Source organism: Tribolium madens, unplaced genomic scaffold (genome assembly GCF_015345945.1).
Source record: "Tribolium madens isolate multiple individuals breed KSU strain unplaced genomic scaffold, Tmad_KSU_1.1 Scaffold_71;HRSCAF=194;Tcas5.2_LG6, whole genome shotgun sequence".
NCBI lineage: Eukaryota > Metazoa > Arthropoda > Insecta > Coleoptera > Tenebrionidae > Tribolium > Tribolium madens.
Window position 1 is genome coordinate 5,747,037 of NW_025401041.1, and position 23,565 is coordinate 5,770,601.

At 30.7% G+C, this 23,565-nt stretch overlaps 3 protein-coding genes across 5 annotated transcripts in view; 1 reads left to right on the top strand and 2 right to left on the bottom strand.

Moving 5' to 3' along the window:
• Nucleotides 1–7,222, bottom strand: part of LOC123009390 (voltage-dependent calcium channel subunit alpha-2/delta-3-like) — a 16,808-nt gene extending 9,586 nt beyond the window's left edge. For all 3 annotated transcript variants that reach the window (XM_044405666.1, XM_044405665.1, XM_044405667.1), the window contains exons 1-8: nt 7,053–7,222; nt 6,920–7,001; nt 6,763–6,870; nt 6,576–6,713; nt 6,364–6,525; nt 6,164–6,317; nt 3,554–3,685; nt 2,650–3,503 (exon numbers count right to left, since the gene is read on the bottom strand). In XM_044405666.1, coding sequence (XP_044261601.1) covers nt 2,650–3,503; nt 3,554–3,685; nt 6,164–6,317; nt 6,364–6,525; nt 6,576–6,713; nt 6,763–6,870; nt 6,920–7,001; nt 7,053–7,162 — 1,740 coding nt within the window. In that variant the 5' untranslated portion in view covers nt 7,163–7,222. The remainder of the gene's footprint in view (nt 1–2,649; nt 3,504–3,553; nt 3,686–6,163; nt 6,318–6,363; nt 6,526–6,575; nt 6,714–6,762; nt 6,871–6,919; nt 7,002–7,052) is intronic.
• Nucleotides 7,223–9,656: 2,434 nt separating this feature from the next.
• Nucleotides 9,657–10,718, bottom strand: LOC123008787 (transmembrane protein 64). Its single transcript, XM_044404798.1, has 2 exons — nt 10,024–10,718; nt 9,657–9,969 (listed from the first exon to the last, which is right to left on the bottom strand). Exons 1-2 carry the CDS (start codon nt 10,519–10,521, stop codon nt 9,688–9,690), a joined length of 780 nt encoding a protein of 259 aa, XP_044260733.1. The 5' UTR covers nt 10,522–10,718; the 3' UTR covers nt 9,657–9,687.
• Nucleotides 10,719–12,064: 1,346 nt separating this feature from the next.
• The window catches only part of LOC123009020 (somatomedin-B and thrombospondin type-1 domain-containing protein), a 63,681-nt gene continuing 52,180 nt past the window's right edge, over nt 12,065–23,565 (top strand). The window contains exon 1 of the mRNA XM_044405114.1: nt 12,065–12,391. Coding sequence (XP_044261049.1) covers nt 12,148–12,391 — 244 coding nt within the window. The 5' untranslated portion in view covers nt 12,065–12,147. The remainder of the gene's footprint in view (nt 12,392–23,565) is intronic.

Sequence of the window (23,565 nt, forward strand, 5' to 3'; positions counted from 1 at the left end):
GATTGTTTTTCCGGAAGAGGAAGAAGGTAAAGAAGACGAAAAAGAAACAGTTTATAAGAGGATTTTTTTTTATTTTAGTCACACTTTGATTTGATCTAAAAACATATTTTATTAAAAAAAAAAAAAACACGCAAAAATAACATTATCTTTGGTCGAATTTCGTGATTTTTTTTGGCTTATTTTTATCAAATTTTTTGAAATAAATGAGTTTGTAGCTGAAACGTGATAAAACCCAAGAAAAATGCAAGACTAATGTCATTTGTGACATAAGTTGGTGATTTTTTATCCAGATTTAGCCAAATCTCACTAGAAAGATAAGTTTTTAAGCTCAAAAACTTACTCAAACACTAGCTGAGAAACGTGATAAAACTTTAGAGAAATGCTATTTTTTACATGAGTTGGTGATTTTTTATCCGGATTTAGCCAAATGTCACTAGAAAGCTTTTAAGTTCAAAAACTTATTAAACACTCGAAAAAAAATCAGTAAATAAACAATTAAATTTGATTGTTTTTCCGGAAGAAGAATGAGAAGAAGAAGAAGTAAAAGAAACAGACAAAGGAAACAAGGAGATTAATGCATTATATAAAAAATTCTGGTAACTACATATACAGCATGTCCCCAAATTGTGTTTATAAGAGGATTTTTTTTTTATCTTAGTCACACTTTGATTTGATCTAAAAACATATTTTATTTAAAAAATGCTCAATATGATTTTTTTGATTATTTGGCTTATTTTTGTCAAAATTTTTCGAAATAAATGAGCTTCTAGCTGAGATTCGTGATAAAACCCTAGAAAAATGCAAAAATAATGTCATTTGTGACATGAGTTGGTGATTTTTTATCCGGATTTAGCCAAATTTCACTACAAAGCTAACTTTTTAAGCTCAAAAACTTAAGCATTCGAAAATAGTTATTTACATTCGTGTGCGGTAACTTACATTTTACAGTGCGAAATGAATTTGAAGCACGACGCGCAGCGGAGTGCTTTAATAATTGAGCACTGTAAAATGGTTAACGCACAAGATTTGTATTAAGCTTTTTGGCCGACGTTTAAACAAAAATCTACAAAATTCAGAATTAATACAAGTAAATACGTTTGACATTAAATATCACGGTGGCTATGCACTCTAATGTCAAACAATTAAAAAAGACGCAAAAACGTCTCAGACACAAAGTTTTGTTATTGTTGTCTTGTTGGTGAATTTATGCTTCAAAATGTCGAGCGATAGTAGCCCCATGTGTACCCCACCAGAAATCAGAAGTGCTGCAGGAAATGTTACAACCGAGCTATTGCCCGAAAAATCGCGAGCAAGGTATGAAGCCCAGTACAATGTGTTTATAATTATAAAGTGGTGTGAAGAAAAAAGAGTTCTAAGATTGAAAGGTTGTGTGTAGAGCGTTTTATTAAAAATGTTATCATCTTACAAACAGTTTTTTTTTATAAAAGTCTATGAAGATAATTTTGGCAGTGCGGTAAAACTGTCACTTTACACTCGTCTGTGCGTAAAATGCTCAGGCGACTGTAAATACAGTCTTTCAATAGGTGTCAATTGTACGTTAATTTGACATTTACATGTCAGGAGGCCAAAAAATCATTAAATAATCACCTTCAAAATTTGATTGTTTTTCCGGAAGAGGAAGAAGATGAAGAAGACGAAAAGAAACAGACAAAGGGAACAAGGAAATTAATAGATTATATAAAAAATTTAGATAACTACATATACAGTATATCCCCGGACTAAGGTTACAAGAGGAAAAAAAAATATCTTTGATTTTACGCAAAAACTTTAAAGGAATAACATTTTTTGCTTAACCTGAAACGAGTAAATCTGTAATTAAAACTTCATTATTCTATCTCAGTGGAAAGAAAAGTTTATTTTTCTCTTGATTTTGGACTTGTAATTTTTTTCTACATTCGTTCTAAGTCTCATTACATTGACGGTTTTATTTTTTGACAACGATGTCACTTTGACAATTAATTAATTAATTGAATAATGAAATGATTATTTTTGTTAAAAATTTACTGTTTTTTTTTAATCTTAAAGCTTATGCTTTGAGTTGCCATTTATTAAAATTATGTTTTCCACAAACATTTTTGTTATTTAACTTGCGTAAACTCATTTGTCAAAGTGACATCGTTGTCAAAACAAAGTATAAAATCAAGAGAAAAAATGACCTTTTCTTTTCAATGAATCAGAATAAAGCAATTTTTATTTCAGATTTGCTCGTTTCAGGTGAAGCAAAAAATGTTTTTCCTTTGCAGTTTTGGCGTAAAATCAAAGATAAAAAATCTTTTCCTCTTGTAAACGCAACCTGGGGACATACTGTATATTTTCATATTTTGGAATTATTTCCTGTCACGTCTTTGCAAAAATTAAAAATTATATAAACTTAAAAAATTTCAAAAATAATAATAAAAACTTGTAATTAACAAAATATAGAGAAATGTTAGTAAATAAATGGTAAAATAAACTAGTAATGTGGTCAAATTCTACTGGATTCAAAAATATTTTGTCGAAAAAAATGCTATTTTTTCAAACTCAAAAGTTTTATGCTTTTTCCGAGTCCAAAGCACCTCTAAGAAGGCCGAAAAAGACATTTGGTTTGATTTTGAAACTTTGATCCGATTTTGAGATTAGCTAACTTACGTGTTTTTGCTGATGGACGAACTTCTTATCTTGTTCATCAGACGACAGAAGTGTCTTTTTCCGTCCAAAATACGCCAAAAGTCTCTCCCTTTGTTTATTTCTCTCCCTGTTGACCCACAACCAATTGGTCAATTTGGGATCAGTCACATCGGCATAAACCGGACTCCATGTCGGATTCGGTTTTTGATTCGCATTCAAAACCATTGGTCTTGCCATCACCGGAATATACTGCAAAACCTCCTCTCTCACTTCTGCATAAGTGCTCAAATGGACATAGTATCCCCTATTAGCACACGCCATCCACTTTACATCCCTCACATCGGACACCTCCCTCCCGATCAAATACGTAAACACTCGCACATTAATAAACGGCAAATTATCCCAATTATAATCCCTGAAGATCTCCATGTAGTTATCCTGCACCCCATCGGTGACCAACATAATCGCCTGGTTGCAATTGGCACCCCTGCTCTCATTCCGGTACGTCTCCAAAAGCTGGAATGCTGTGACAAGTGCAAGGGAGAGATTTGCGATTTGTTCGGTTTTAAAATCGGCCATTGCCTCTTTCAAAACCCTCACATTGGCCAAATTCGCCTGGACTAAAATATTGTCAAAACACTCAATCAAAGGATCGGTTGTGTTGCTAAACGTGAAGATATTGACATAGTCGTTGTTGCCTAAAGTGTCTAAAATGTTGTGGACCACGTGACGGGCAATCTCCCGACGCATTCCAGTCATAGATCCAGATCTATCGACGAGGATTATGACGTCTTTTGGCGATGAAGCTGCTTCGATGTACCAGGATCTGGTACGACAGTCGAACAAATCGATGGGGTCTTGGGACCAAATCATGGCTGAAATGTTTGTTTTAGCAGATTTTTTTTGTTTTTTTTTTTTTAAATACCAGGGAATTGGCGCATGAAACCGGTCGAGCTGCCGAAATACTGCCAAGATAATGTCGGGTCTAGTTTGTAGTTGTTTTTGAAGGTTTTGTCCAAAAGTTCCGACCAGATGATTCCAGAAATCACTTCTTTTGCTAACAAAACAATTAAATGTCTAAGATTCTAGGCATTAATTAATTATCTTAATTAATTGTGAAAAAAATGCGAAATTTCGTGAGAAAACTGAGTCCTTATAGCACACTTGTTGAGAGTTTTGAAAATTACAAAATTCACACAATTTTTGACCCAATTTGGTGATTTTTTGGCTTTTTTGACAAAATTTTGCGAAATATATTTTTTTCCAATTGAAAAACTTGTCACAACATTTGAAAATGTTCTTAAACGCTCAAAAAATGCTGATATTTTTGTCTTATGTAAGAGAAAAAATTAGTTTTTAGGATAAAAAACGTGCTTAAACGCTTCGAAAGGCCTAAAATAATATCGTTTTTGACTTGATTTGTTAATTTCGCGAGTAATTTTTGGCAAATTTTTGCGCAATCATTGAATTTTCGACAAAAAAACAAACTTAAAATTTAAAAAAAAGCAAAAATTATACCATTTTTGACCTAATTTGGTGATTTTTTTATCTCGGTTTAAGAAAATTTTGAAAATAACAAAAATTACACAATTTTTGATCTTATGTGGTGATTTTTTGACGAAATTTTGCGAGATAATTTTGTTTCTAATTGAAAAACTTGTTACAACATTTGAAAACGGTCATTTAATGATTGTTTATCTCGGTTCCGAGAAATTTTGTAAAAAATTGAACTTTTAGCTTTTATGTCCTTAAACGCTCACAAAATGTTGATGTTTTAACTAAGACAAAAAAATTAGTTTTTATAACAAAAAACGTGCTTAAACCCTTGGAAAGGCCAAAAATAATATCGTTTTTGACTTAATTTGTTAATTTCTCGAATAATTTTTGGCAAAATTTTGCGAAATAATGTAATTTTCAACAAAAAAAAAAAAAAAAAACTTAAAAATTTGAAAAAAGCTATTTTTGACCTAATTTGGTGATTTTTTTATCTCGGGTTAGTAAAATTTTGCAATCAACTTCAGTTTTTAGTTAAAAAACATTTTTTTGGGTTATTTTTGAAACAACTTTTTTTGACAATGTGGTGTTTTTTGAGCTTTTTTTGACAAAATTTTGCAAAATAATTTTGTTTCTGATTGCGAAACGTGTTAAAAATGGCGGTTCTAACAATGTTTTAATGATTACTTAGCCCAGTTTAAAAAAAAACTGAACTTTTAGCTTAAAAATGTCCTTAAACGCTCAAAAAATGTTAATGTTTTTGCCTTATGTAAGACAAAAAATTAGTTTTTAGAACAAAAAACGTGCTTAAACGCTTCGAAAGGCCAAAAATAATCTCGTTTTTGACTTGATTTGTTAATTTCTCGACTATTTTTTGGCAAAATTTTGCGAAATAATTGAATTTTTCACCAAAAAATAAAACAATCTTGAAATTTAAAAAAAAAAACAAAAATTATGGGTACCATTTTTGACTTAATTTAGTGATTCGGTTTAATAAAATTTTGCAAACAATTTCAGTTTTTAGTTGAAAAACATTTTTTGGCTTATTTTTGAAAAAGGCAAAAATAACGTCATTTTGACCTATTCTTTTTTGACACAATTTTACAAAATAATTTTGTTTCTAATTTAAAAACGTGTTAAAAACGATGGTCGTAACATGTAAAAAATTGATGACTTTTGGTTTTATATAAGACGCAAAACTAGTTTTTAGAACAAAAACTCTCGAAAAAGCGAAAAATTATATCGTTTTTGACTTTATATGTTTATTGTTTGAATTATGTTTATCAAAACTTTGCGAAATAATTGCGTTTCCAATAAGAAAATATACTTAAAATTTTAAAAAGAGCCAAAATTATATAATTTATAATTCAACTTGGTGGTTTTTTACCACGGTTTAGTAAAACTTCGTTTTAGTTGAAAAACTTGCTTTAACGTTGGAGAAATGTAAAAATAACATCACCTTTGTCCTAATATAATAAATTTGGTCTATTTTTGACAATAAAATATCTCAAAACACTTGTTTCTAATTGAACAATGTGCTGTAAAAGCAAAAATAACGTAATTTTTGACCTAATTTGATGATTTTTTGGCTTGGTTTAGCAAAAAAAAAATAATAATTTTTGTCAGAAAAACTTGCTTAAACACTGAAAATAGTACTATTTTTTATATAGTTTGGTAATTCTGTGGCCTATTTTTGACAACAAATTTCAAAATTCATACTTACTTTTCCAGTTAAGAAATGTACAACGACCAAAAAAGACAAATATTATGTCATTTGAAATTTAATGGTTTTTTAACTCGTCTTGGCGAAAAAGAAGTCAAGATGACAACATTTTTATCCTGATTTTATTTTATTTAACAGAAATTAAAAATCTATTTCTGTTATCAGAATTTTTTTGAACGCTTTTGATTTTTCAGGAAATTGAAATAGCCAGTTGATAAATGATTTTAAATTTCATTCTCCCTTCTTTGTGTAACGTAAAATGGGTAAAATAATAACATAAAAAAATAATAATACCAATGCCCTTGTGGCAAGACTTACATCTCTCGTAGACATTACTGGGGACATGGACAGCGCTAAAATTCGTATTTACTGGAATATTATAAAAATTTCGATTGCGATAGAGGGGTAGTTTGCTTCGGTCAGTTTGAGGTACTTGACTGGCTTGGGGGTCCTTTTCACTCCCATTGGTTATCTGAAACATCCAATTTAGAAAAAATCAATTGTGTTTTTCAACCTACTTCAATATCACTGTCCGTTTCCTCTTCTTCTTCTTCCTGTTGGTCTTGATCCTGTTGGTACCCATCCAACTCTTCGTCTTGTTGTACCATCGCTTGGTACCTTTCTTCAAATCGACGATCGCTTGTTATAAATGAGTCGTCGTAATGGATGTCTTGTCGGACCTATTTTTTTAAATAAAATATTTTTTCTTGGTTTTTTAAAAATTAGTCACCTCTTGTGGTTCTTGGTCATTTAGTGTGTAATTTGGTGCCGAATTTGTCAAATTTTTGGCATTAACAAATTGGTAATTAACATCTATGTCTTCCTCTCGTTGCGCTTTTGCTGCTTCTTCCGCTATATCCATTATTCTCTATTGATAAAATAACGATAAAAAGTGTGATTACTAGTGTTTTATTTACCTTAACAGCTTCCACTTTTTCTTTGGTCATATTGTAGATTTTTTCATGTATGGCTTTTAAAATCGTTTCCCCACTTTCCTCTTTAATAACACTATGCCTTTTGAAACTCTAAAAAAACAATTAAGTGTCTAGATTATTAAAAATAATTAAAATCAACCTCATTAACTCTTGTTCTTCGTGTTACTAATTCCCCGAAATGCCACAATTCGCCTCCTAATTTTTGGGCCCAACTTCTAGCACTAGAAAAAATATGATTTTTTGGTGGTAACTAATAGAAAATAATTACTTACAGATTTGGTAATTCGGGGTGTTGTTTTGTGACTTTTTCCTGTCCTGATCCTAGACAAATCAGGGATGACAATACAAGAAGTGAAAATAAATTTGTCGGTTTGTCCCACATTTTGCATTAACGCATTGCTTCTCAATTTTTCCTTTTCGGTTTTTGTGATCAATAAAGAGGCGATGCGCATGGGCTCTGGTTAGAGAAGACACGCCGTCAGTGGAGATTCGAGGAATTATTAGGAAGTGGCTATTTTCGATCATTTAATTTAATGTTGGCGTGTTATTTATTAGTTGGAAGTGTTTTGTTGAAAGGAAACTTACAAGCATTTTGAAATTAGAATTGCAAGGTCTCCATTTTGAGCAGAATTTTTACGATTTTTGGGGGATTTACAACTACAAAGTTAAGATCAATTGATTTTTTTTGAGTCTAGGACCATTAAAAGTGCAAAAAAATGATAAATAAATTAAAAAAATTAAAATTGATCGATAACTTTTACGATTTACTACCGAATTTGCCTTCAAAATTACAATAACGTTTTATGCACTGTTTTGAGCTTCTAGGAACTCTAGAGAAACCTTACGAGTATTTGGTAAAATTTTAAACGATTTTAAAGATTTTTGTTGAGGTTTTGCTCAATTTTCTGTACCTAGAACTCCTAATAAGATTAAATTTACTTGACGTTTTGATATTTTACGATAAAAAAGCACTCATGTTTATGCCGCTCTCATGCTTTGTTCTTATACTTATGCTTATGCTCTTTTATTATGCCCTACACGATAAAGTAATAGCACACAGGGTGTCTCATTTCAAAAAATCTATTTTCTTGATATTTTGCGAATGTCATCAGCATCACTCTGTAGTACATAGTTAAAAAAGATTGATCGAATTTCAATCATAATTATTTAGGACCAGACTTTGTTGCAGTTGTTTTTATTCACATTTTCTTTCTAGTAAAGCCGCTGCGATTTTTCAAAAATGGTATTTTTTTTCATAAAATTGCCCATAAACAATAAACGGTCCATGATAGATCCATAAAACCTAATATGGATTTTCTTAGAATTAAAAAGTCTTTCAAATAATATACCGGGTGTTCCATAAGAAAAAATATAACTTTTTTGCGCCATCCTATACAGGGTGGGGCATCGGTTACGCGCACTTGATAAATCCCGACTTCAAATTAATTAAAACTGGCCATATTTCATATACCTAACAAGTTATTGATAGGGTATAATTTGAGAAATTTTCTATTTTTTTGGATAATAAATGAGTCCGTAACAGTTTTGTGTGTTTTATGAATACTTTCTGTTAATTTACCTATAAAATTTTTACACACAATTTCAAATTTTGACTTGGTTATCCAAATATTCGCTTTTTTTTTATTTAAACACAAACCAGACCCGTGATTTATGACAAAATGGCATAATTTGCCAACAAAAGAATCATTTACTTGTAGCCGACCGCTTTAAAGGGTCTTTTTGTTGTAAACCTTGGAATCTTACCCAAACTGCAGTTCCCCATTGTCACCTAAATTTACGATGGCACAAGTAGCAGGTCATAAATAAAAATGATTTTCAAAGTTAAGATGGAAAATTGCGTTTAATTCAAAATCTAATTGGAGTTTTTTTTTTCTGATTTTGTAAACAATTATAGGAAGTGAATCTGCGTAGCTCAGTATAAAAATTAGAATTAAATTTTTTGGGAGAAAATTATTATTTTTTTTTGGCTTTGTTTGTGAATGAAAAATTACCAAAAAATTAGAGAATGTACCTTACTAATGCCCAGGTAAGTGTGAAAAAATTCAACAATTTTATTTAATTAGAAGTGGGGATTTTCTTTTTGGGCGTAACGGATGCCCCACCCGGTATAGGAATCACCTATAATGAGGAAAATATTTTTGGATCATTGTAAAAATGAATGTTTATTGTCCAAAAGAAACCGCATTTCGTTATCTTCTTTACTGTCAGAGTAATCGAGGAAATACGGAGCTCTGGGTCACCCTGTATATTCAAATTAATTTTCAAAAATTTTTAATTTCATTGTTTTTACGACGTTTTGTGCACTTTTTAGATCTTTTGAAGTGTATTTCGATCAATTTTTAAGTTTTCAGTTTTTAAATTTTTGACAAAATTTTGTCGATTTTCATTATCCGGAGCGGTTTATTGCCAATAATTCGAGAATTATTAGTGATAACCTTTTATGTTTGGCACAATTGGAAAGCATTTAATTATTATCTATCATATAAAAAAATGATCATTGTCCTACGATAAATAGTTATCGAAAAAATTGCTGTTAAAGTCAAAAATATCGAAAATATAAATTCGACTATAACTTCTAAACTATTTGCGGTTTTCGATGTCAATTGATTCTCCGGAAGATTTTACATGTCGATGTCAAAATATTATATTTTTGAGGTACAGTTTTCCGGCAATTTTCGCCGTAATCGGCGTTTAAAAAGTAAAAATTTGCAAAATTATGAAAATTGCTTTGTCAGTTTTTGATAAGATTCAAAACTTTTTATATTTTCATTACAAGGTCTTTTGTTAAAATGTGCATTTAGAGCGAGCAACGGTATTTTTTATTTTTGTGGTTTCAAGGTTGAAAACAAACACTCTTTTATTAAAATATTTATTTGAAATAAAATATCACACAACCGAAAAATGAGCTGTTTTGGTGGCCGACACCTCTGCCTCGGCCAAAGCCCTCATCAGCTCGGCTCTTGCCTTGGCACTGAACCACAGCATCAAAACAACAACTACAACCAACTGAACGGAAATAAAAATATAGGTTCCAGTGGAAGCGGGTCGATCCTCTAAAACGTCTTGCATGGATCTGAGAGTGGTCCCAATGTAGACCCCCACGGCTTGGGCCGGCATGAGCCCCAAAAAGGAAGCCAAATGGTAGATTTTCGCGTTGACGTTACTCAACTGGAACAAAAAAAAACAACATTTTGTCATTTTCACACAAAAAAAAATAATTACAGCAAAAATCGTATTTTGGAGTCCAAACGGAATGGGGGTCAGCCTTGAGCAGAAGACAATTTTGAAGCACAAGGGCCCCGAAATGAGCCTCATTATCGCTTGTGCTGTGTCATTCTGGGTGAACTTGTAGATTGATTTATGGTGCCCCACGAGTCTCAGGATGTTGTGCGCTACCAGAAGCCCCAAATTTGCCCCAATTATGGCCAAAACCAAGCCTCGAGTAAACCCGAAGAGGTACCCCTCAGCCACCACCAACACTATATACCCTATACTGATGGGGAGAGACACTAGGATGAAAAGGATACTCAAAGTTGCAGAAATCACAATAGGGTCTTGATTTTCCAACCATAGTAAAATAAACTTAATGTATAATTTACAAAGTAGCACGATTGATAATCCGGTGATAAGAGCGAAGATTATGGCGATGAGACGTCGCAACGATACGAAGCAAATCGTGGGGGTTTTGAGACACTTTTTTGGTACTTCGTAATCGTTCATGACAGTGTTTGGGGAAACTTGGGGATGAGTGAAGTCACGTCATGACGGAATGAGTGAAAATTGTTAACTGTTAATTTTGAACGAGGTGGAATTTGTTGAAAAACATAACCTTAGCGTTTGTTATGACAAGTGACAGCTGAGATGACTCAAAAAAATGATAATTGGAAAGTATTTAAACAATTAGTCATTTTAACAAAAACAACAAAAAGGCGTTAATTTTAAACAGTTTTTATCATTACAGCAAAATGAATTAAGGGCTTTAGTGTAAAAAATAGTGAGTGTATTGTTGGTTGCATAACCACACATCAAATCATTGATAAATGATAATAGTTGTAAATTATTAATTAACGGTTTAATAACATTAAAAAACACAACAATAAGGGCTAAATTTTTCGCACATTTTAATATTTTAAAATACCAAAGTTTGAAGAGTTATTTAATACAAAAGTGAAACTGTATTGTTGGTTGCATAACCACAGCAAATTATTGATAATTGGAAATTATTAGTTAAAGGACTACTAAACTTAGAAACACAACAATAAGGGTTAAGTTTTACGCAAATTTTAATATTAAAAAAAAAAAGATTATTTAATACAAAAATGAAACTGTATTGTTGGTTGCCTAACGTATTACATCATTTTTCTTTGAGTTAATTGCGTAATTATTTAATTAATTGCAAGATTAACGGTAGCTGTATTAGTATTTCTGATATTTTTCTATAATTAGTAAGTGGCAATTATCTAATCAGAGCTTTTTAGTGATTAGCACTTAAAAGCTTAAGTTAATTACACAAAGTGCATTTTACTGTTTTCAGTTCATTTCGTTTAATTCCGGATTATTTTGCATCTGTTAAAACTTGAAATTTCAAATTTTAATGTTATCTCTCATCATTTATTCTCTACTAGTGTCGTGTTTTTCGGTTTAAAAAAGTTCTGTCAATATTATTACATTACGCTTTTGAAGCATTTTAAAATGAAAAGAGATTTAGTTGTAATTAATGCAAACGTAAAAGCTGCAGTTTAAAAACCAACAAAAATTCGCTTTTATAAATCAGGCGAATCAAGTTTCAATTTCTAATTAAACTAAAATCGTAGAAAAATAAATGTGATTTTTTGAAACAGACGAACATTTCGTTTGCTTGTATGGATGAATTTTTGTCGAAAAATTTTTACCCACCCGCCACTGATTTTTCACTTGTTACTATGTCAACTATTATTATTGTAACTTTGTTGCCATGGTTACACCTATAGTTAAGCGCGTTTTTATACACATGGGCGTCTCGTATAACAGGGAAAAAGGAGTTTTTAAATAAAATTCTGTTTTTTTTCATTGTTATTGATAAAAAAAAAATGTTCGGTCCCGGTTGATGTTACGAGTGTAACAAAGGGCTTTTTGACTTTTTCTTGGAATTGTGAATAAAAAGGCGGGTTTTTCGTTAATCCCCAATAAAATGAACACTTTTTGGAGAAGTAGACCCGTGACGGGGCACGTGGCCGCCCCCACCCCGACTCCGGCGTCCGGAATCCGGAGCGTTTCTTCATATACATCATAGCCGGTCGGTCGGTCGGCGTGTCCGCATCGTCTTTGGATGTGAGGGGGATTCGTCGTGTCGTTTTTATTTACACCATGGAGACGTTCGCAACGCTCGTGCTCGTGGTGTGTTTTACAATCGTGTGGAACGGCCAAGTCGTATCGGGGGGTAGTTGTCGCGAAGCGAAACTGTGCTGTCCTGGACGGGACTCTTCATGTGTGGTGCAGAAAGCCCCCTTGAATGCCATCATCGAAGATCTCTCAGATAAGCCCTGCTATTGCGATCATGCATGCTTGAAGTTGGGAGATTGTTGTCCGGATTTCAAAGAGGCTTGCGGAGGTAAGAGGACGAAACAACTTCAAAGGAATCCACTAGAAAGCAATAATAATAATTTTTAAAAAATGTACTGCATAATATTGGATATACAGAGTGTCCCAGATGAGAATTTATCTAAATAAATAGTAAAAACCAATATTTTTTTTCAATTTAGTTTAATTACAAAATAAACTAGAATTTCTACGTATTTACTCGGCTCCGCCTTGGCTATCTTCTTATTTGGTAAAAGAGAAAAACACTTCAAGATAGTCTAGTAGAAATTTGAAATTATTATAAAAAATAAATATACTGTATAATATTTTATATACAGGGCGTCTTATATGAGAATTATAGATTGAATTATATTTGAATACGAATTATTTAAAAAATTGTTAAATAAATCTTTTGGATCAAAAAATATCTCATTTTCAAAATTAAATGACTATTAATTTTGGATTCGCTTCGGCTTTTTACTTCCATGTTTTATCTAAATTATTGAGGAATAATAGCAAAAAAGACTTTGAGAGAGTATAGTGAAAATTTATAATTGTTTTTAAAAAATATGCTGTGTATACAGTGTGTTCCAGATGTGAATTCATCAGCACATATTTACCGGTTTTTGGTGTTTTTTTCTATTTAGTGTAATTGCAAATTAAGGTATATAAAATTAAGTTAAATAATTACTACCCGAAGTAGAACCGAGCTTTTTTCACTTATACAGAGTAAATAAGATGAGATACCAGGAACATGGAAAAAATATTTAAAAAATTCTCTGTCAAAAAATTTTGGCATTTGACTTTTTTTTAGTCTATTTATGATACTGACGATCTTGTATATGTTTTTTTTTATAATTATTTAGTAACGGTACAAAAAATTTGCAACTAATAACCACAAATAAGTAAATAACATTGCACAGAGTTACAATTTAGGATACAGCTTTCTTGTTTCCTCTTCTAATAGCCTGTAGCTGAAAAACTTGAAAAATTAATTTCAATAAAATAAATAAATAAAGTAAATAGAGGCAAAGTGCAAAATGTAAACTATGATAACTTCGAAATTTTTGTAGATAATGTTTTTTAACATTTTTTTCCATGTTCCTAGTATCTTATTTTATATGGCATTTTATTCTGGGGCGCGAGTTCTGGCGCACCTTGTATATTTTATTTAAATACTTGAGAGAAAATAAAACTTTTAAATGAGAAAATCAATTTATTTTCAATTTTGGGTAATTACAAAATTAAGTATAAAATTCCTAATTTTTTTTCTGGTTTTATGTTTTATTATTAGGACATTTAGCCACTACTAACCTTGGCTCCGCCTCAATTAGCTTTTTATTTGATAAGAGGGAAAAAGACTTTAAGAGAGCTTAGTAGAAATTTAAAATTATTAAAAAAAATTACTGTGTAATTTTGTATACAGGGTGTTTTGTAAATAATAGACCAAAAAAGTAACAAGTAAGATAAGATACCAAAATGTTTTAAAAAAATTTATCTGGCAAAAATTTTTGACATTTATTTTTTGACATTTAACATTTTTTTATGTATTTTTACCTATGAACTTGTATAGCTATGTTTTTTCATAATTATTTAGTAAAGGTACAAAATAACGTTAAACATTGTTACAATTTAGGATACAGCTTTTTTGTTTCCTCTTCTGTAGCAAAAGAAGATGTAAAATTATTTTTCCAACAGAAATAAATAGAGTCAAAGTGCAAAATTTAAACTCTGATAACTTAAAAATTTTTATAGATAGATTTTTTTTTACATTTTTTTAATGTTCCTGGTATCTTATCTTATTTGTAATTTTCTTTTGGGGGTCTATTTATAAATCACCCTGTATACAGAGTGTCTTGTTAGAAATTAACTATAACATATACACAGCAAAATTTAATTCTTTGTTTTATTGTTTTTCTCTTATATTTTGTTTCGTTTAATTTCCATTATTATAAAAAAATTAAATAATAACTACTAGCCTTTTCACTTCTATATTTTATTTTAATGTTTAAAAATCGTAATTTTAGAAATTTTTTTAGTTCTTGTGATTCAAATTTGACCACATATTGGTTTACAAAAATGTTAAACAAATCTGTTGGTTAAAAAAACATCTCATTTTCAAAATTACATGCCTATTAGCCTCGGCTTCGCCTCGGGTTTTTTATTGCGGGAGTAACAGCAAAAAAACTACAAAAGAGTTTAGTAGAAAGCTATGATTATTATTAAAAATATACTTTTATAATACTGTAGATGTACCAGATATGAATTAAATTTATCTAAATAAACAACGCCAATTAACCGGTTTTTGGTATTTTTTTAATTAGCATATTTGCAAGTTAAGTATTAAAATTTTATTAAATAACTACTATCCGAGGCGGAGCCGAGCTTTTTTCACTTTTATATTTTATTTTTTAAATACTTGTGATGCATAAATGTTTATGTAATTTTATACATATATATTTGAGATGAAAACTTATTTAAATAAACAGCAAAAGTTAATCTTTTAATTTTTTATTAAGTAAATCTCAACAAGGTAATAACATTTGCTGGTGTTAATATACTTTTAATAACAGTAACAGTTTGTAAAGAATTGGGATTTTTGACACTAAAATAAATAAAAGTTGGCAAGTAAATGGCAAAATTAGTAACATTTTCTTTATAATTTCGTGTTGGTCCATTTCTAACGTCTCTTAGTATATTTATCTGATAGCACAATGTGTGAAACACATAATTAATCATTGAAAAAGTCATGAAAGGTATGAAAATTATCGCTTGTATTGCATGACTGTAAATATGTTAACAACTTTCATACACACTCTGAAAAAAAATTCTTTTCACTTGCAATGTGATCGATTTTCTCCCTAAATAATCTTACTTTAAAAATAGACCACCGCAATCGATAAAATTCTGCATTAATTCATAAACTCGGCCGATTGCGCGAAATCCAAACAGACATCTCGAATGAAGTTATTGTGTCAGCTGTCAATTTACTTCGGGATTCCGCATTATTCAAATTTCCCCCTGGTGTCGCTTTTCCCGCCACCACCACACTTCAAGACACACAACAGAAAGAAAAAAAATGGAATCATTAGCACTGACACGGCACCACCTCGCGTGTTTTCGCACTAAACGAAAAGAAACAGTTGCTCGCTCCCAACCCGGAATCCTCCGGCGAGGCGACGTCCTATTAATCACTTGTCGGTGCTAATGTAGGCAAATCGAAAGCTTGGAAAGGGGCGGAGAGTGTCGTCGAAGCATGATTTCGAGAGTGATAAAGTGGAAAAATTTGACGATTCATTTCTCCAACTAGAAATTTTGCACCCAAGTGAGAAAAATCAATAGACGAGCGTTTGTAGTTTTTAGAAATTCAACAAAATTAAGTTAAATAATTCACTGCATTAAAAAATTCAGCAAATTTTATTAAATCTAACAATAATGTTATTGTTCTCAACTCATTCGCTTAAAAGAGAACAAAAAATTGTTAGTTGCTGAAATTCACCAATAAATAAATAAAATAAATAAAACAGAAAGTTGCTCCCGGCAATTTTCGATTGATTTTTTTTTTGCTTAAAAAAATTTGGTTCTTACGAATAGAGTGATTTGCAAGTAATTCTCATACAGGATTAAGTTAATACTTTCTTTATCCATTAAATTAAAAAAAATAACAGAATATAAACATAAATGAACGCAAGCAATAAAAACAGAAACGTAAGAACGTAAAGATGTAGAAATATAAAAATACAAAAAATGTGTAACAGAATCAAAACATTTTTTTTGAGACAAATAAATAGAAAAGAACTTACGGACATATTATATCGTATTCTACTAAAAACTCGCTTACTTTTGAATCTTTTGTACCTAGATTTTGTTTTTAAAAATATTTTTAAAAATTTTGCACCAAAGTGGGAAACATCAATAGACGAGCGTTTGTAGTTTTTAGAAATTTAACAAAATTAAGTTAAATAATTCACTGCTTTAAAAAATTCAGCAAATTTTATTAAATCCAACAATAATATTATTGTTCCCGACTCATTCGCTTAAAAGAGAACAAAAAATTGTTAGTTGCTGAAATTCACCAATAAATAAATAAAACAGAAAGTTGCTCCCGGCAATTTTTGATTGATTTTTTTTTGCTTAAAAAATTTAGTTCTTACAAATAAAGTGATTTGCAAGTAATTCTCATACAGGATTAAGTTAATACTTTCTTTATCCATTAAATTTAAAAAAATAACAGAATATAAACATAAATGAACGCAAACATTCAAAACAGAAACGTAAGAACGTAACGACGTAGAAATATAAAAATACAAAAAATGTGTAAAAGAACATATAATATCGTATTCTACTAAAAACTCGCTTACTTTTGAAACTTTTGTACCTAGATTTTGTTTTTACAAATATTTAAAAAAATTTTGCACCAAAGTGGGAAAAATCAATAGACGAGCGGTTGTAGTTTTTAGAAATTTAACAAAATTAAGTTAATTAATTCACTGCATTAAAAAATTCAGCAAATTTTATTAAATCCAACAATAATATTATTGTTTCCGGCTCATTTGATTAAAAGAGAACAAAAAATTGTTAGTTGCTGAAATTTACCAATAAATAAATAAAATAAATAAAACAGAAAGTTGCTCCCGGCACTTTTCGATTGATTTTTTTGCTTAAAAAAATTTAGTTCTTACAAATAAAGTGATTTGCAAGTAATTCTCATACAGGATTGAGTTAATACTTCCTTTATCCATTAAATCCTTCCTTCCTTTGCTTAGTACAGTTCGTAGATAGTAGAATTAGCGAGGATAAAGAGTAGTAGATAACACTTTCGAGACCACAGAACAGCAATTTACTAGTTTTACGAAAGTAATTAAAACAGACAGGGTGTCCCAATTAAAATTTTATCATAAAAAATAGGAAAACTGATGATTTTATGTAACTTTAGTCACGATTTAAAAAAAAAACTGTTTTTTTTTAATTTTTTAAATGTTAATAACAAAATTTTGTAATTTATCAATTATTTCATTTGTTTTCCTTTTTGACAATTTTTAAATTTTGACTTCTAATTTGCCAAAACTTCAAGCAACTCTTTTAATAGTTCAATTTCAGTTTTGTGTTCGTTGTTTTAATAAAAATTTGTCGAAAAAGCAAAAATTTTTCTTTTTCTGTTGTGGTTTTAGTGTCAGTAATTGAAAATTTAGTGAGAATTTAGTATACATATGTATGGAAAAAAAATGTTTAGTAATTTTTTCAGTTTCAAAAACAGGTCTATTGAAGTTCGATACGGCCCTGAAAAAATCATCATCAGTGGTCGTTTGATAATTACTACTAAAAAAACTCAAATTTCTCAAATTTTGAGTTTTTTTTACGAAATTTGCCTTGAAAATTCTAATATTAAGATTGATTTTTAATTAAATAATCTTATAATTAGATAATTACTAGATTTATTATCGGCTATAAAAAATTCAGTTCTAAAAATACTCGTAGGTCTAGGAATCTGAATTATGCTCGGATTTATCCTACATTATTGTAAGAGTTAAAAAATTCATGATTTAATCGACAATTTTGAAATTGAGATTGTTTAACAATTGAAAAGAAGTTATTTGTAAATTTTTAACATATTTTGTAATACCTTAAAATTCTAAAATTAAGTAAAAAATAAGTGGAAAAGCGTAAGCGAGGCGGGGCTGAGTCTAGTAGTTAATAATTTTTTTAATAATAAAACTTTGTTTAAGAAAAAGATAGAGTATACATACCTAAAAGACAATCCTTTTGACAAATTCATTAAGAATATTTAAATTTTACAATTGGTATATTTTTTCCTAAGTTATTGGTAACGAAACCTATCGCATTAGGAGTTTTGCGAAATTTCAAACGTGTTAAAATAACAATTTGTGGTTTTATTTAACTTTTTTAAATTAGAAAATGCAAAATTACGATAATATAAGACCATAACTACCGTGTGATCAAAAAAAATAGAGTAGGCGTCGATTAAATTCTACAGTTGGCAGGCAATCTGGGCTGGAAATTTTCCACACAAACTGAAAGTGAAAATGACCATTCACCGTTTTCGTCTTGTACAGCATTTTTGTAATAACTGCTCTAAAGTGAACATTATTTCACTCAAAATGAATAAAACACAAACTTGTCAAAGTTTCCGCTGACATTTGATGTCGAAAATCAGGATTGCCATCTGAAGGACTTTAATCACCGCCTACTCTAATTTATTTTTTTTTGATCGCACGGGTTATGTAAGAATATGAAAATGTCAACTTAAACACTTAAGCGTAGACACGTAAAAATGTAAAAACGTAAGTATAAAATACAAACGTAAAAAAAACGTAATGTAATACCTTAACATAAGTATTACACTTATGTAAAAAAATATTTTTATTGGCAATACTTGAAAAATAAACGTAGAATATAAACGTTAGAACGCAGACGCGTATTTTATCGTAAACGTATGCGTAATAATATAAATTTTTTCGTAACAAAATCTTAATATAGGAATGTAAAAACGTGAACGTAAATAAAAAACACACACTCATAGAGTAAACGTAACGACGTAAAGGGATGTAAGATTGTGAACGTAAAAACATAGTGGATGTGAGAGTAAAAATGTAACTTTTTTCGTAACGGTAACAGAATATAAATATAAATGAACGCAAACATTAAAAAACAGAAACGTAAGAATGTAAAGACGTAGAAATGTAAAAAATGTATGACGAAACGTAAGAGAATTAAATCATTTTTTTTCGAGACACTTAGCAAATAATAATATATCGTATTCTACTAAAAATTTGCTTACTTTTGAATGTTTTGTACCTAGATTTTGTTTTTAAAAATATTTAATGATATTTCAAAGAATAATTTCCACTAATGCGTGAAAATTTGAGTTGAGCGATTTTTCGGTGCTATTATCCTATCAGGCTTATTTTAACAATGTTGACGAAATAATTCCTTTTCGGTATTTCTCATTTGATGTGAATCTTTTGTCATATCTCAGAGCAAAGCCGGAGAGTGTCTTCGAACAAAGGGCCGACCGGATCCGCCCGGAATTAAATCGCGGTACGCCCGCTAATGATCTGGCCAATAATTCCGGAGAGAAAATTAACTTTCCCAATTTGATCCTAATAAATTACGCAAAAAATATTTAGTACTTGTATTTTTATCATTTTATTTATGCAAACACCGACTGCGCATCCATTATTATTTGCATTGTTTGGCAGTTTAGCCCGGAATAATCCGGCACTCTAAGTAATGAACGCTTTCGCCATTATGAGGAATGTTTTAGTGCTTTTTCGTCCAGGTATCCGCGATCGGTTTTACACCGCTCCGGCCAACCCGGATTCTCACCGGAACCGTAAATAAAAAGATTCCGGGCGATTATTCCAGTACGTGACACTCGATCGTAAAATAATCGCTTATTGTTTATGTGGCGGATTAAGACGTGACACGCGTCCGGGAAATCCGGGTCCTTTCCGGTCATTTTCATTAACTAGAATCAAATACAGGGTGTCCCAGCGAGTTGAAAAAGTCCATTAATGACCTTGAAATGGTGAATTAAAAAAAATGTATAGGAAATTGATAGATACTAATCTAGTGAATCACCTAAAATTATTTTCAACCATACAACATGTCCCAAAAATAAGTTACGATACAAACTTGTGTTTTTTTAAATGAAACATCGTATGTTTATTTGCATTTTTTGATGTAGCATTTTAAAACAATGTTTTTCCACTTTTATTAGTCGATTTCGCTTAGTTTTAGAAATAAGCCGTTTTTTTGACGAAAACATGCACTTTTTAAAAAATTATTACACAAAAACTAAGACAGCTGTAATAATTTTTTTCTTACTTCTGCAAAGAAGAAAGTACAGAATTTAAAGCTGTGAAAATTTTTAAGTGCTTTGCGTTTATAAACTTTAATAAATTAATAAATAACTCCTTAATAAATTAAGGAGTTTGTTAAAAGTTGAATAACTTAAAAAATTTAAATGGAACACCCTACTTTTTATTTTTGCATCTAATAGATTCATAAAGTGTCTATGTAAAAAAATAAACTTTTAATGTCTGGAATTGATAAATAAAAAGATATTTAACATTCAATATTAATTGTAGCAACAATGCATGTCAATATTTGAGCATTGTTGATACTATGGCAATAATAATTCCACCAAGGATCACTTATTCTTTGGTTTATCCAGAGCTTGTAAAAGTCGTAAAAAATACTGAAATTCGAATTATTTTATTGTAAAAATAAAGAATAATGGATTCAGTTTAACACAAATGTGATTATTAAGATATATTTCTTCCATCTCTTGTGCAATTGTGCACTTTTTAGTTACTGGAACAATAGTAATTTTTTTTTAATGTTTAACGTTAAATATTTTTTTAGTTATTGATTATGAATACCTAAAAGTAAATAATTGTAGAAAGACAATTTAATAATATTTTAAATGTAAAAACAATAAATAGGGTGTTAAATTTAATTTTTTTAAGTCATTGAACTTTTAACAAATGCCTTCATTTTATCTTTGCAAATGCAACACACTAAAAAATGTTACAACCTAATAGCTTGTACCTTTTTTTTTGTGGTAGTAAAAAAATATTTCTAGACGTCTTAGTTTTTGTGTAATAAATTTTTAAAAAGTGCGTGTTTTCGTCAAAAAAATCGTCTTATTTTTAAAACTAAGCAAAATCGACCAATAAAAGTTTTGCTTAAATACATTGTCATAAAAATCTACATTCAAAAATGCTAAGAAACATACGGTGTTTCATTTAAAAAAACACAAGTTTGTATTGTAACTTATTTTTGAGACACGTTGTATAGTTGAAAATAATTTTAGTTGATGCACTAGATTAGTATCTATCAATGTCCTATATAACTTTTTTGTAATTTTACCATTTAAAGGTCACTAATGGATGTTACTAACTCCTTGGGACACCCTGTATAACCGAGAAATATCAAGTTTAGTATCGAAAAAGGTGTCAAATAATGTCTTATTATACAAAGGAAATGAAAACTGGAACGTAAAAAAACAAAGATCACAAAATTATAAAAAGCATATTTAAATTGGATCACATTACAAGAGGTTCACTAAACGTTAAAATTTTTCGTTTGAAAGCACTAGAGCATTTTTTAATTCGATTCGCGTTAAAAGCGCCATCAAACGCTTTGAAAGATTTATTAATTTGATGGCAAAGGTCGCCAAAGCCTTACTTTCGTATAAATGGAGTGCTAATATAAAAGACAGCTTGCAAAAATCCCATAGAGGTTCAGTAAATCTTGTTTAAAAAGGTCTAATCCGGGGGATTATCGGCCGCCACAAACGTTGCCAAGTGGACATCGACGGAGGAATCCGAACCGACTTCTGTCAGCGCTTTTCAATTGATTTCCTCCAGCTTTTCACATACCTGATTTCCACGATTAAGTCGAAATTCGGAGCATTTCCGACAAGATTTTCTCTGATGGTTGAAAATAACGAGTTATTTTTTACCCCTCCTTTGTGACAGAAAATAAACATGTGCAGCTTGCCTGCATTCATTCGTGGCTTGTTTCAGTGAAAACTCTGCCGTTGACGTCGTTATTTCCCGAGGAAAAGTTTCCCGAGAAAAGGAAAACACGGCGAAAAATGAATGAAGCGAAAGGAGTGCACTAATTGAATAAACGGAAATAGTTGCTCAAGAGCTTGTAATTTAAATTGGTTTTTGTTTTTTTTTTTCCCCCGTGGATTTTCAATTAGTGGTAGCACCTGCACAATTAATTATTCCGGGACTGAAATGTCCGGTTATTTTCATACAATGCAAGTGAATTAATGAGCGTCTTACACTCGGGGTATAGAAATGTTAAGAGCCATCATGAGTCGTGACTAAATTAAATATCAGCAGCGCCATGTTTCACTAATAGAGTTGGAGCTGCGATGGTGGTTTTAACTTAAACAAATTATTAAATGCGTTAGATACTCGAGGATCAATAACAGACTCCCGGTGGGCTTTGATTCTTGACGAACTTTAAGCCAATTTTCTAATTGGAAATTTTGCGAGGAATAAGATTTTAATTCTTCTGCAAAGACAGTCGATTTCATGTGTGGTCACATTTCGCACTTCCAATTTTTGAAAGCTTTCAGCTCTCTCCTGAACCTGAAAATGCTAAATACTTTGTCAGCACTTGCGTGCTTACTCTTGGCTAAATTAATTTCCCTCTGAAATTTTCTCGTCACAATTCCACCTTTCAGCATGTTATACTCAATTTAGCCAAAGTTACACCCGTTATTTGCTTCCAACTTTATAACTCAAGCAACTCAAACAAGTCCTAAAAAACTACACTTTGTGGCCCCCACCACCCCTATAAATCTTGATACAGCCCCTTTTACTTTTCATATTCGGGTTGTTTATCGTCGCCAAGACAATACGATAAAATGTGTGCGAATTAATTTAACTTTTCTAATTATTAAACGGACGAAACAAAGCGTCGCTCGACTCGATTCGAATCACTTAATTACGGGACTTGAGGAGGAAAAAATCACAAAAACGACGCGAATGCTAATTGGATGAATTTGTCAGGAGAGGGGGGGTGAGTTAACAAATCAGCCTTCAAGCGACGGTTTATCACCACACGCGACACCGACGAATTAGTCACGCAAATGGGTAAATAAATAAACAGGAAAAAAGGCACGAAAAATACCGGTGGACATCCATTACAGGATTAAGAAATAAAATAATGCAAAAATGTTACATTTCTGCCTTTTCAATCTGATTAAAACGGCAAGAAATGAACTCAAGAATCGTCCAAATCAGCTTTCTAAAGAACATCTCATGCATAATTATCAACTATTTGCATCGGGAAAAGCTTTTGTATAACGATACTCTCTTTGAAAGAATTTCCCTCAGTTAATAACGAGGAGAAGCTTGAAAAAAGCTACATTTAACAATGTCGCTTCTTCAAGTGGGGGCTAAGTGAAGCTTTTTAAATAGTTCATTAGAGCTTTTGTGCGTAAACACTGTCTTACACAAAAATTATAAATAAATCAACGAGGGGCCGTTAATTTTGAATTAGCTGCACAAATTTTGCAATTTAATCTAAATTGCTTGGAAGTTTTTGAAATAATTAAAATTATCTTAGCATTGTTTGGAATTACTGGAAATATTTGGGAATTATTACAATTTTTTTAGAATTACTGAATTTTTTTTGGGATTACGTGAAAGTTGTTAG